Source organism: Rana temporaria, chromosome 5, assembly GCF_905171775.1.
Source record: "Rana temporaria chromosome 5, aRanTem1.1, whole genome shotgun sequence".
In the NCBI taxonomy this organism is placed as follows: domain Eukaryota; kingdom Metazoa; phylum Chordata; class Amphibia; order Anura; family Ranidae; genus Rana; species Rana temporaria.
This window is the reverse complement of record NC_053493.1, coordinates 322,349,552-322,362,049: the sequence shown is the minus strand read 5'-3', so window position 1 is coordinate 322,362,049 and position 12,498 is coordinate 322,349,552. Positions and strand designations below refer to the sequence as shown.

The 12,498-nt window shown below is 46.0% G+C and overlaps 3 protein-coding genes across 3 annotated transcripts in view; 1 reads left to right on the top strand and 2 right to left on the bottom strand.

Annotated features, from left to right (window-relative positions):
* XKR4 (XK related 4) overlaps positions 1 to 12,498 on the bottom strand; it is a 394,969-nt gene that overhangs the window by 342,288 nt on the left and 40,183 nt on the right. The window lies entirely within an intron of this gene.
* LOC120941003 lies at positions 2,511 to 5,294 on the top strand. Its single transcript, XM_040354213.1, has 4 exons — positions 2,511 to 3,043; positions 3,893 to 4,061; positions 4,381 to 4,498; positions 4,582 to 5,294. The coding sequence occupies exons 1-4, from the start codon at positions 2,860 to 2,862 to the stop codon at positions 5,227 to 5,229; spliced, it is 1,119 nt and encodes a 372-aa protein (XP_040210147.1). The 5' UTR covers positions 2,511 to 2,859; the 3' UTR covers positions 5,230 to 5,294.
* LOC120941001 (protein ALP1-like) lies at positions 5,711 to 8,433 on the bottom strand. The gene is made up of 2 exons (XM_040354211.1): positions 7,873 to 8,433; positions 5,711 to 6,728 (listed from the first exon to the last, which is right to left on the bottom strand). The coding sequence occupies exons 1-2, from the start codon at positions 8,193 to 8,195 to the stop codon at positions 5,849 to 5,851; spliced, it is 1,203 nt and encodes a 400-aa protein (XP_040210145.1). The 5' UTR covers positions 8,196 to 8,433; the 3' UTR covers positions 5,711 to 5,848.

Here is a 12,498-nt window from a genome sequence, read left to right as displayed (position 1 = left end):
CACCCCATGTAAATGGACCCAAAGACTGCTAACTGGAAACAGTCTGACTGTCATAGGCATGGCATGCCCTTCACAAATGCCTGCTTACATTCTCCAAGCTGTACTTGGAATTGTTAATAATTATAATGACTCCTGGCTGCATTCTTGACCATTCCAATGCTGAATTAGCCACAAACAGTATTGTGAGTTACCCTGTTCTCTATTTCTACTCCTAGAAACAGAAAGCAGAAATGAAAGCAGAATTTTAGCAAAAAATAAGAAGACCAAAATAAGCGAAATAAAATAACAAAACCAACTTTCGCTTCAATGTTTGCCATTAATCCAGAGATTTCCCCTGCAGTTTAATTTTCTGCCACTAGATGTTCTCAGTCTGATGGCCCGCATTCTTCAGCCCCCTTCCTCTAATCTTTTATTTGTTTATTTTTCTTTATTCCAAATAAACTTTATTAGTAATATATGCAGTATACAGTGCAGCAATATTACAGTCAATCATTAAATGGGTCTAGGAACAAAACCGCCTACGAAAGAATGAAGGAACATGGGCAGAATTGTCACTACCCCATATATGCATAACAGAACATGGCTGTAGGTTGGCAGCATGGATAATCAAAGCCAATAAGATGGCACATAACAAATGTCAGAATACACACATCCAACATGGGGATGTGTTGTCTTTGTATAGTATCACATAAAACCAAGGATATGATAGACAAACAAGGGTGATGTCAAATAAGGGAGAAGGTTGGCACTATCTCGCTCCTGGAGAGGGAAGGGTACATTATATCCAGTAGTGGAGGGCTCAAAATAGGTACGGCGTCAAACCACTTCCTCTAATCTACATCATCCTGGACACACCTCCAGCAAGTGACTGGACAGTGAAAGGAGAAGCAGCACAGTAATAACCTCATCTCTGTGCCACTCTACCTTATCCACCTATCAGCATGCTCCTAGTTACCACCTGTACTGATTGCCTCCTCATTAACCGCTTCTTCCTCTCATACTCAAGCCCTGCTACCAGATCAAATTCAGACATCTAAAAATAAAAATGTAATGGTGTATTAATGATTACATTACATTGTAAATAGGGTTTTTTATAACTGTCAGAAGTTACGTTTTAATAATTTGTTGGGTCTAAAATGTAAAAAATAAAAATTAAATTAAAATTAATCCACGCAGACCCTTCACATCACATTAGTCCATGTACTAATATAGCTATTTCAAAGCACACCTTAGAACTTTCTGAGACTGCAATTTCCACAAATTGTGTCACGCACCTATTTAGACTATGATTAACTAATTTGTAAAAATGATTGCTTAAAATCCCATTTTTTACCCCTCTACTTTTGCGTTGAAATGGCCCGGATTCACAAAGCACTTACGCCGACGTATCTCCAGATACGACGCGTAAGTGCAAATATGCGCCGTCGTATCTATGCGCCGTGCCCACAAACTAAGGTACGCCTAAAAACAGGCTTACGCCTAAAATCTGACCGACGTAACTTGCCTACGCCGGCGTAGAGTGGGCGCATATTTACGCTGGACGTATTTGGCGCTCCCATTGATTTTCTATTCAAATATGCAAATGAGGGAGATACGCCGATTCATGAACGTACGTCCGTCCGACGTATTGCGCGTAAAGTCATATGTCCGGCGTAAAGTTATGCCCCATAAAGGAGGTGTAGCTCAGCAGCATCCATGCAAAGGGAACACAAGCCAACGTATTTTACATAGGACGTGAATATGACTATGCGTAGGTTACGTTCACGCCGTAGGCAGTGATCCGACGTATCTTAGGGAGTAGTTCCAATGTGATTCTGAGCATGCGCACTGGGAATGCGTCCACGGGACGGCGCATGCGTCGTTTGTTATACGTATCTGTCTAGCGCTCGGCCCATCATTTGCATGGGGTCACGCCTCATTTGCATGTCTCATGCCCACTTCCACCTACGCCGGCTTACGCCTAGGAAACCCAGTGCAGTTTTGGCAGCACTGGCTTTGTGAATTCAGTGCTTGCCTCTATGCGCTGCGTCGGCATAAATGAGATACGCTACGGCGGCATAAATGTGCGCCAATGTCTGTGAATCCGGGCCAATGTCTTTTCAAAATAATACATGTAATAATAGGAAGGTTGCATGAAAGAATTAGAGTCATTCATTAGTGGATTTTTTTATAAAGGCCAAATCAGTCTAAAAACAATTGATGAGGAAAGGACAGAAGGACTTTCTTCCAAAAGAAAGACAGAAGGGTGTTTAAAATTTACATTTTAATGACAAGACCCGAGTGCAGTTTTAACACTGAGACGTCAAAGAGATCTTCAGATTGTGATCATTCATGACTAGCAAATGTGTTGTACAAAGACTGATCACAAAACTATCCAAAGTGATTAACGGCATATTCTGAGATGCATCACCCATTATTATTATTAGGCCTCATTTCCACTGGCGTTTTTACAGCCTCGTTTTTGAGCGTTTTTTACAGCTTAAAAACGCCTGTCCATGTTATTCTATGGCTTCATACCCACATAGGCGTTTTTGAGCTGCAAATGGCATAGGCGTTTTTGAGCTGTAAAAAAAACGCGGGACCAGCGCGTTCTGTGGCTCCTAAAACAGAGCTGTAAAAACGTCCGACGTTTAAAAACGCGCGCAAACGCGCACAAACGCGCGCAAACGCGCACAAACGCGCGCAAACGCGCACAAACGCTACTGCGGCTTTTCTGAGCTCCAGACTTTTCCCAGCTAAAATGTCATTGGTCACTGCAGCATCTGTAAACACAGGAAATTCCTGTGTGGACACTTAATTACCCAGGAGTGCTTTGCACAGCCGTGTGCTTTGTGGAGAGAGAAAGAGAGAACAGAGAAGATGGCAAATGCAGTGTCCCAGCTCTCCTTAATCACTGCAGTCCAGGCACATCCAGAATTATGGGATGTTGCACATCCCCTTCATGGAGACCATGTGAAGACAGTGTCTTTATGGGAAGACATCTGCGCAGCTCTCTGCCCTGGTTGGGAAGACATTGAAGATACCAGTGAGAGAAAAGAGATATGTAAGTTTATTTTACTTGAATGCATAATCTGTAGTTTAACCACTTGCCACCGCACCTTGCATTGTCCACGGCACAGCACCCCGCATCGGTCCAGGCACCCCGCATCAGCCCCGGTACCCCGCATCGTCCCCGGCACAGCACCCCGCATCGGTCCAGGCACCCCACATCGGCCCCGGTACCCCGCAGCGGCCCCAGCATGGCACCCTGCATCGGCCCCGGTACCCCGCATCGTCCCCGGCACAGCACCCCGCATCGGTCCAGGCACCCCACATCGGCCCCGGTACCCCGCAGCGGCCCCAGCATGGCACCCTGCATCGGCCCCTGTACCCCGCAGCGGCCCCAGCATGGCACCCTGCATCGGCCCCGGTACCCCGCAGCGGCCCCGGCACAGCACCCCGCATCGGTCCAGGCACCCCACATCGGCCCCGGTACCCCGCAGCGGCCCCAGCATGGCACCCTGCATCGGCCCCGGTACCCCGCAGCGGCCCCAGCATGGCACCCTGCATCGGCCCCTGTACCCCGCAGCGGCCCCAGCATGGCACCCTGCATCGGCCCCGGTACCCCGCAGCGGCCCCAGCATGGCACCCTGCATCGGCCCCGGTACCCCGCATCGTCCCCGGCACAGCACCCCGCATCGGTCCAGGCACCCCACATCGGCCCCGGTACCCCGCAGCGGCCCCAGCATGGCACCCTGCATCGGCCCCGGTACCCCGCAGCGGCCCCAGCATGGCACCCTGCATCGGCCCCTGTACCCCGCAGCGGCCCCAGCATGGCACCCTGCATCGGCCCCGGTACCCCGTGGTTATTGTAAATGATGATTGCCTAAAAAAAATTTTTTTCTTTTTTTAGTTAAAACATTGCATCGTAGGTGGAAGTCCCTACGAGATCGAGTCCGTAGGGACATCACCGATGAGGACAGGGCATCCAAAAGTGGAGCACCAGCCCCTGTGAAGAAACCTCACATCTACCACAGAGAGCTCATGTTTCTGCGGGAAAATATGAGAAATAGCAGCAGACCGTAAGTTTTCTTTTTTTTTTTTATAGATTTGCCTATGTACAATATTGTATGTCACTGTATTTGCCCAGCGGTCTTTCAAATCCAGCGAAAATATTTTTTTTTTCAATGAGAAAAAAAATAGTCAAGTTAATCCCTATTTTTTTTTTTTTTTTTTTATGTGAAAGATGATTTTACACCATGAGAATCATGATCCATCTTCTAATCCAAACAAATTTGATTCTCATTTTAGCCAGAATCGTGCAGCTCTAATGTACATTGCTTTTCAGGTGGTATTCTCCATGGCTATTGATTATGTTTATACATTTTGTATTATCTGCAGGACAACCTCAAATATTGAAAGGGAGGTTGCAGGAGATTCCCTCCAACAATCAAACAGCCCCATAGGAGGCGAAGTAAACGAGTCACCGAATCTGGATGCAAGTGAATGCCCAGATGAGGTAACTGCTTATGTCTGCCTGTCTATCTCTTTGTCGGTCTGTCCATGTACATGTCAATTATAAATTTTCGTGTAATTTTGCAGGATTCCAGGCCAATGGATGTGGTCACGACTGGTAGTCGGGAGGCTGCTGAACCGAGGGGTCGTGGTGGTGTCCGTGGTCGTGGTCGTGGCCGTGGGCGTGGACGTCAGCCGAGGGGAGCCTCTAATACTGAGGGGGATGAAGATTTGGTAACACTGCTGAAGGAAGTGCGGCAGGAGAGGCGCAATGTAGATACGTTTTTGGACCCCAACAATCCTCGCACCACCTTCTGCCGCAGCCTCTACCCCATCCTGGAGGACATTGGGGGAGAAGAAGAGAAGCTTTGCATGGATCGCATATATGCAGTAACGCGAGAATTTCGCTTTTGCAAACTAACTGGTAGGCCGCCACCTATAGGCGATCTATGCAATGCTTCTTTTCCTCCCCCAATGGCCTCTGGCACCTCAGCAGTGCTACCATCCCCCTCTCTATATCATCCCACTCACCAGAGACAACAACAACCCACCCCATCGCAGTCCCAATCTGGTGATTTCACACCTGCCACCTCCTCCCATTTTCCATCCCCGTATCCTGCACCCCGCCACCAGCAGGATTATTGGAATGAGCGCCAGACCCAATTCCTACCCCGTCCTGAATCCACACATCCCCATGGAGATCAAGTCTCCACCGCCACCTATCACCATCTCTAATTGATTTTTTTTTTATTTTTTCAAATAAACATAGTTTTTGACCTGTAAATAAAAGTGTTCAATTGTCTTTTATATGATGCAAAATAGCACTCCTTTGCCCTCTGCCTTCAGACGGGCGTATGCTAGCCCTTTTTGGGCTGAGCATACTCCCGCCTGAAGGCAGAGGGCAAAGGACTGAAAAAGGGCTAGCATACGCTTGCCAAGATGCAGAGAGCAAAGGACTCCTTTGCCCTCTGCCTTCAGACGGGCGTATGCTAGCCCTTTTTGGGCTGAGCATACTCACGCCTGAAGGCAGAGGGCAAAGGACTGAAAAAGGGCTAGCATACGCTTGCCAAGATGCAGAGAGCAAAGGACTCCTTTGCCCTCTGCCTTCAGACGGGAGTAAGCTTGGCCTTTGCCCTCTGCCTTAAGGCAAGCATATGCTAAGTACTCAAAAAAGCATAGCATACGCTTGTCAGCAGGAAAAATGGACATATGAACAGTTTTTTGTGTTAGACAAATGTTTTTATTTCCCCCCAAAAAAAAGAAAGTTATACTGTATACATCTTTATTCAAAATTTAGCTCCATCTGTACAGAAGTTGGCTGTATTGGAATCAATGTGTCTTCAAATTTTGGCTTTCACACAAAATCATTCTGCCATGACACCTCTCCTTCTGGGGATTCAAAAAATGCAGCAAATTGGTTGCGAATGCTCATGACCCTTGCCGTTGAGCGTAGGTCCATAAATTGCACCCTCTGTGATTGTTGACTGGGCTCCGGTTCAACGTTGCTGTTGTCATTGTCCCTAAGATAATTATGGAGAACACAGCAAGCCAGAACCACTTTAATGGCGTTCTCTACATCAAGGTGGATGCTTGTTAGCAACACGCGCCATTTAGCTGTGCACACCCCGAATGCACATTCCACAACGCGGCGTGCACGGCTGAGTCTGTAATTGTAGACTTTTTGCTGCCGGTTGAGACCATAGCCGCTGTATGGCCTCATGAGGTTTTCGGCCAAACCAAAGGCCTCGTCTGCCACCATAACTAGAGGCAAACTGGGTTCCTCAGTGCAGGGTAGAGGCCTGCTTTCGGGGATGTTCAATTGTCCCGCATGAATACGGCGTCCAAAGGTCGACTCTCGAAAAATACGGGCGTCACCTTGGCTGCCATAAGCTCCCACATCCACTAAAAGAAATTTGAGGTTTGCATCTGACAATGCCAGTAGGACCACGGAAAAATATTTCTTGTAGTTGTAATATGAGGATCCTGAGTGCGGAGGCTTCCTCACCCTGATGTGTTTCCCATCAAGGGCACCTATGCAATTTGGGAACTGTGTCTTCTCCCAAAATGTGTCAACAACAGATTCCCAGATCTCCTCTGTGGGCTCTGGCATGACGACGTTATGCAATTCCTCCCATATTGCCACACATGTTTCCTTCACGACTCTGGAAACAGTTGTTACACCAAGAAGAAAGTAATGGTGTAAGGTTGCATAACTCTGTCCAGTTGCAAGGTATCTAAGAAAAACAAAAAATGGACATATTGAAAAAAAATATAAATAAAAATAAGTCCTAAATCTAACCTAATCATAACCCTAAACCTTAACCCTATCCTCTATCACAGAACCCTAAACCCGAATCATAACTAACCTCTATACAATAACCCTAACCCTATCCCCTAACCCTATCCCAGAACTCTAACCCCTAACCCTAACCCTATCCCAGAACTCAAATCCCCTAATCCTAACCCAATCACCTAATCCTGAACCTCTATCCTATAGCGCACTGACACCTAGTGCGCAAGTCTGGCTGCTGTGTATACACAGCGCTCTCTCGTGGTGATGTCACAGCCTTGTGTATGTGTAGAGCTGAGCCGGGTGTCAGTAACGGGATAGACGAGTGCGAGGAGGGGAGGAGTGCAGAGACGGCGCTGCTCAGTCAGTCACTGGGGAATGCAGATTTTTAGTGGAGCCGGTGCAATAGAAGTGTATGGGAGCAATCTGTGCTCCTCTCCTTCTTAGGCACAATACACAGAGCAGCCTAAAACTGAAGTGTCTTCCGCCCAGTTCCTGACATTCATCCTGGGCACTGACTAGCTGGGGGGGGTGGGGTTTGCCGCAGGTCCCGTGTATAAGGATAAACATAGTTCCTGGGTCTGTAAACCTGCTGTGCCCATTTTAAGGGATTCACACCATCCCTATGCTCAGTTCTGGGGTCTGTACACCTGCTGTGCCCATAATGAGGAGTTCCCAATGATAAGCTGCACTGATGGAGGTTGCACACTATATATCCAGCCTAGAGCACACAATAGTCAGTGGCGCCGTACTGATGGCCCCACCACCTCCAGGCTCAGTGACTGCCCCCCCCCCCAAAAAAATGGTAGCAATCAAAAATAGGTGTGGTATACATGGGCATGAAAAAGAGGGTGGGGTCAGGGGTAGAGCCAAAGGGGGGCGCAAAATGAGGTTTCGCCTAGGGTGTCAAAAATCCTTGCACCAGCCCTGCCCCTAACCCTATCCCAGAACCATAATCCCTTACCATAACCTGTATCCAAGAACCCTAACCCTATCCCAGAACCCTAACCCTATCCCCTAACCCTATCACCTAACAATATCGCCTAACCCTATCACCTAACCGTAACCCATATGTGTTTTGCACTTACCTGAGTGTCACTAAGAGCCGTTCCTCCGGTGAAATCGAGTTGCGCATTGCAGTGTCCATCCTGGTCAGCCTCGGTCTGAGCCTCTCCAACAAGTCGTCAAATCGTGCCACTGACATTCTAGTGAAGTTACTAAATTTGTTGGGATAGATACGCAATTCTGAATAAAGATTATGAAAATAGCCCGTTGAGACCCGATGGGAGACCATAGGATGCACCCAATATCGATGCCGTCTCCTGCTTCTCTCCTCCTCCTGTCTCCTCCGTTGCCTCCGCAAGGCAATCAGAATGATCGCCTCATCGACTTTTTGCAGGACGGGATCCATATTTCTCCTCAAAATTGACAAGATGCCAAAAATTACTAGCAACTGAAATATGCTGTCTCCTCTCTCACTATCTCTCTCTCTCTCCAAACAAAATGGCTCCGACACATGCTCTGTTATGTTTTCTGATGCATTGTGGGATATTTGGGAGTGTTTTGGGAGTGTTTATAGCCTAGAGATTTTTTTTTTAAAAAAAACGCTGCCTAACGCTAGCGTTAAAAAACGCGCACAAACGCGCGCAAACGCGCGCAAACGCGCGCAAACGCGCACAAACGCGCGCAAACGCGCATGCAAAAACGCGGTAAATTTCGCGTTTTTAACGCGAATTTTTCCAGGCATACCTAGCTGTTTTACAGCTCACTTTAAAAACGTCAGTGGAAATGAAGCCTTAATCACAACAAAGCTAGTCATTAAAAAAACAATACCAAACATTTATCTGACTCCAACTCTTCTAATGAAAATATATTCCCCTCACATTATCTTCTGTAGAAACGCCTGCACAGTAATCTGAAGGTTTTATTCAATAAAATATAGTTATCCTCGGCTAAGAAGATTATATGCTTTACGTTCTATAGGAAGTGACGGATTCCTCTATACGTTCAGATTATTGTATTACCTTCAAAGTCAAATAATTCAATGTTTGCAGCAAGAACGATGAACCTGGATTTACACAGATTAACTTGTCACGCATGCAACCAAAGATGCATTTACTGTATTGCATATGTAACACAATATGTTAAATCCACGTGCAAGGGCTTCTATTTGTAACCCTTCAGAGTAAAGCCTCGTACACACGTCTGAGGAACTCGACGGGCGAAACACATCGCTTTCCTCGTCGAGTTCCTTGTTAGGCTGTAGAGGAACTCGACAAGGCAAGTTTCTCTATTCCCGTCGAGGAAAAAGAAGAAATGCTCTCTTTTTGGCTCGACGGGATCCTCGACAGTTTCCTCGTCGAAAAATGTACACACGACCGGTTTCCTCGTCAAAAAAAAAAATCCCAGCAAGTTTCTCAAAAAACTCGGTCGTGTGTACGAGGCCTCAGGGTTACATTTAGCATGAAAACTCGACCTCTCGTATAATTACACTTTCATTATTAATACAAAGTGAAGGAAACATTGCTTATACCTTTACAAAAAGTACCTGATTGGCCTCCCAAACTTTGGAGATAGGAAAGGACACCTTTAAAGCGGGGGTTCACCCGTACATGACACTTTGTTCCCTTAGATGGATGCTCGTTTTGTCTAGGGGAATCGGCTAGTTGTTTTAAAATATGAGCTGTACTTACCGTTTACGAGATGCATCTTCTCCGCCGCTTCCGCGTATGGGCTGCGGGACTGGGCGTTCCTATTTTGATTGACAGTCTTCCGATGGTCGCATCCATCGCGTCACGATTTTCTGAAAGAAGCCGAACGTCGGTGCGCAGGCGCAGTATAGAGCCGCACCGACGTTCGGCTTCTTTTGGCTACTAGTGACGCGATGGATGCGACCGTCGGAAGCCTCTCGGAAGACTGTCAATCAAGAAGGAACGCCCGCTCCCGAAGACCCATACCCGGAAGCGACGGAGAAGATGCATCTCGAAAACGGTAAGTACGGCTCATATTTTAAAACAACTAGCCAATTCCCCTAGACAAAACGAGCATCCATCTAAGGGAAAAAGAGAAAAAAAAACTTCATTGGGTGAACTCCCGCTTTAAGAACAGAATATTTCAGCAAAGCACACATTTTTTTCACACCCCAGATCACATAAATCATGGCAAATATATGTGCAAGCTGGTTGACTGACCTTCCAACCTTCTGAGATAGGAAAGAGGGACATCTTTAAGAACAGAACATTTCGGCAAAGTACACGCCCTTTTCACGCCCCAGATCCCGAGGAACACAGTGAATTAAAGTTAAAGCATATTGATGGCCTCCCAACCTTCTGAGATGAGAAATAGGAACACCTTTAAGAGCAGAACATTGTGTCAATGGACACACACTTTTCACACTCCAGATCACGTAGATCATGGTGAATTAAAGTTCAAGCATGTTGATTGACCTTCCAACTTTCTAATATGGAAATGAGGATGCCTTTAAGAACAGAACAATTTGGCAAAGTACATGCCCTTTTCATGCCCCAGACCACGAAGATCATGGTGAATTAAAGTTTAAGCATGTTGACTGACCTTCCAACTTTCTGAGATGGAAAAGAGGGACACCTTTAAGAATAGAACATTTCGGTAAAGTACAAGCCCTTTTCACACCCAAGATACAGTGAATTAAAATTAAAGCATACTGATGGTCTCCCAACATTCTGAGATGAGAAAGAGGAAAACCTTTAAGAGCAGAACATCTTGGCAATGGACACACACTTTTCACACTCCAGATCATTTAGATCATGGTAAATTAAAGTTTAAGCATATTGATTGACCTTCCAACCTTGAGATGGAAAAGAGAGACGCCTTTAAGAACAGAAAAATTCAGCAAAGTACATGCCCTTTTCACGCCCCCAGATCATGGTGAATTAAAGTTCAAGCATGTTAATTGACCTCCCAACCTTCTGAAATGGCAACGAGGGACACCTTTAACAACAGAATATTTTGGCAATGAACATACCCTTGCCATGCCTCCAGATTACAAGGACCATCGTGAATTAAAATACAAGATGGCTTGCTTTAAGGATAACTAAACCCAAGAACAAAAATGCAGTATATTGGAGCTTATAGTTCTTAGATGTGGTGGATGTCTTGGTTTTCTTTTTTTTTTTTTTTTTTTAAAAGCTAAGAATATTTCAGCACAGAAAATAACCTTGCTAGAAATGTGTCCTTGTAATTTCTTGTCAGCTGAGCAGAAGACTATCTTTCTTTCCAAGCTATCTTCTGTAAACTACCAATGGCCGTGATCCCTATGTAATGGCGACAAAGAGATATAGATATATCTGTAGTCTATATAAGGAGAGTAGCCCAGTGTACCAGTCATGGTTCACTCCATAGATTCAGTGCCAGAGTGAGTAGCCACCCAGGGACAGGAAATGTGTGATATTTGCAGGATTACCAGGTGAAAATAACACAGAAGAAGCTTGAAAAAGGAAAATGAATGCAACTACCATACCAAGGACTAGTAAAATGCAATACATTACATTATTGATTTTGGGTTTTAAAGCCACTTTTTTACTGTTACTTCCAGGGCTCAAGTCCTGCGGGAACGCGTGGGAACGGAGTTCCTGCACTTTTTTCACAGCGGGAACGCAGTTTCCTTTGCAGGGCTAGAGCAGCCGAGCCGCCCGAGCCAATCCTTCACTAAGCGGCGATGCCCAGCTCGAGTCACTGTCAGGGGCAGGCGAACCTTAGTAATCCTTTATGTTACTGGCCGCTTCCTGTATATGGATTCATCGGGTAGTGTGCGGGTATTCCGTCATTTCCTCGATGCTGCAATGTCTCCTGGGAGCTTTTGTCATTGTTCCCAGGAGACATTGCGGAGGTCTGCCATGAGTTATCGTGGGATTTAGAAAGAACTTGCTACCCGATGAATCCAAATACAGGAAGCGGCCAGTAACATAAAGGATTACTAAGGTACAGTGGATCGAAAAAAAAAAACATGCAGTTTAGTAATTATGCATACGAGCGTATCATTTTTTTTTTTTTTTTGGTGGGGGAGTTCCCACACTTTTTTCCCCGGGACTTGACCCCTGGTTACTTCCCCTTTGTATTAGCATTTGAAAAATGGATGGAAAGCTCAGTGCAATATAAAGAACGTTGGCAGTTAAATAGTACAATGTTTTATACAGATTGCTACACCAGAGCTAATAGAAGTAACATCTTAAATGGAATAATGGAGCAGGGACTGGGTTCTAAAAGAAAGTCTCTACAAATGAGAAAAAGTTGTACACTATGACATTTATACGCTGTAGAAGTAGGACGAGATAACTTGTCCAGCCCACACCTCAATCTGCCCAAGTGGTTAGCAGGTAAAAGCAGCCTTAGCTTGAGTCATCCAATCACGCCCCCAAAGTCATCCAAGTCACGCCTCCCGAGGCTTAGTCATGAAAGACCTCCATGATTAAGTCCCAGGGGTGGAGTGAAACATGTTATGGGCATGGCTTGGATAAATCGAGCTGAGGCTGCTTTTACCTGCTAACCACTCGGGCCAAGAGAGGTGTGTGGCAGCCGGGGCTATCTCTTCCTACTTCTACAGTGTGCTTTTAGTCTGTATGGACCTTTCCCCATCCTGCACCCTCACTAGTTGCATCCAATTGATCTGAGCTTTTTAGCCTGAGAGGGGGCCACTAAGCATTTATCGTGGGCCACTATAATATTTCTAGTTGTAT

What these genes read in the sequence shown, in the direction of transcription:
- LOC120941003 (XM_040354213.1), top strand. Translation starts at nt 2,860, where the DNA reads ATGGCAAATGCAGTGTCCCAGCTCTCCTTAATCACTGCAGTCCAGGCA. An exon ending in CAGTGAGAGAAAAGAGATAT is followed by an intron (nt 3,044 to 3,892) that starts GTAAGTTTATTT and finishes TTCTTTTTTTAG; the next exon opens with TTAAAACATTGCATCGTAGG. An exon ending in CAAGTGAATGCCCAGATGAG is followed by an intron (nt 4,499 to 4,581) that starts GTAACTGCTTAT and finishes GTAATTTTGCAG; the next exon opens with GATTCCAGGCCAATGGATGT.
- LOC120941001 (XM_040354211.1), bottom strand. Translation starts at nt 8,195, where the DNA reads ATGGATCCCGTCCTGCAAAAAGTCGATGAGGCGATCATTCTGATTGCC. An exon ending in CGGCTCTTAGTGACACTCAG is followed by an intron (nt 6,729 to 7,872) that starts GTAAGTGCAAAA and finishes TGTTTTTCTTAG; the next exon opens with ATACCTTGCAACTGGACAGA.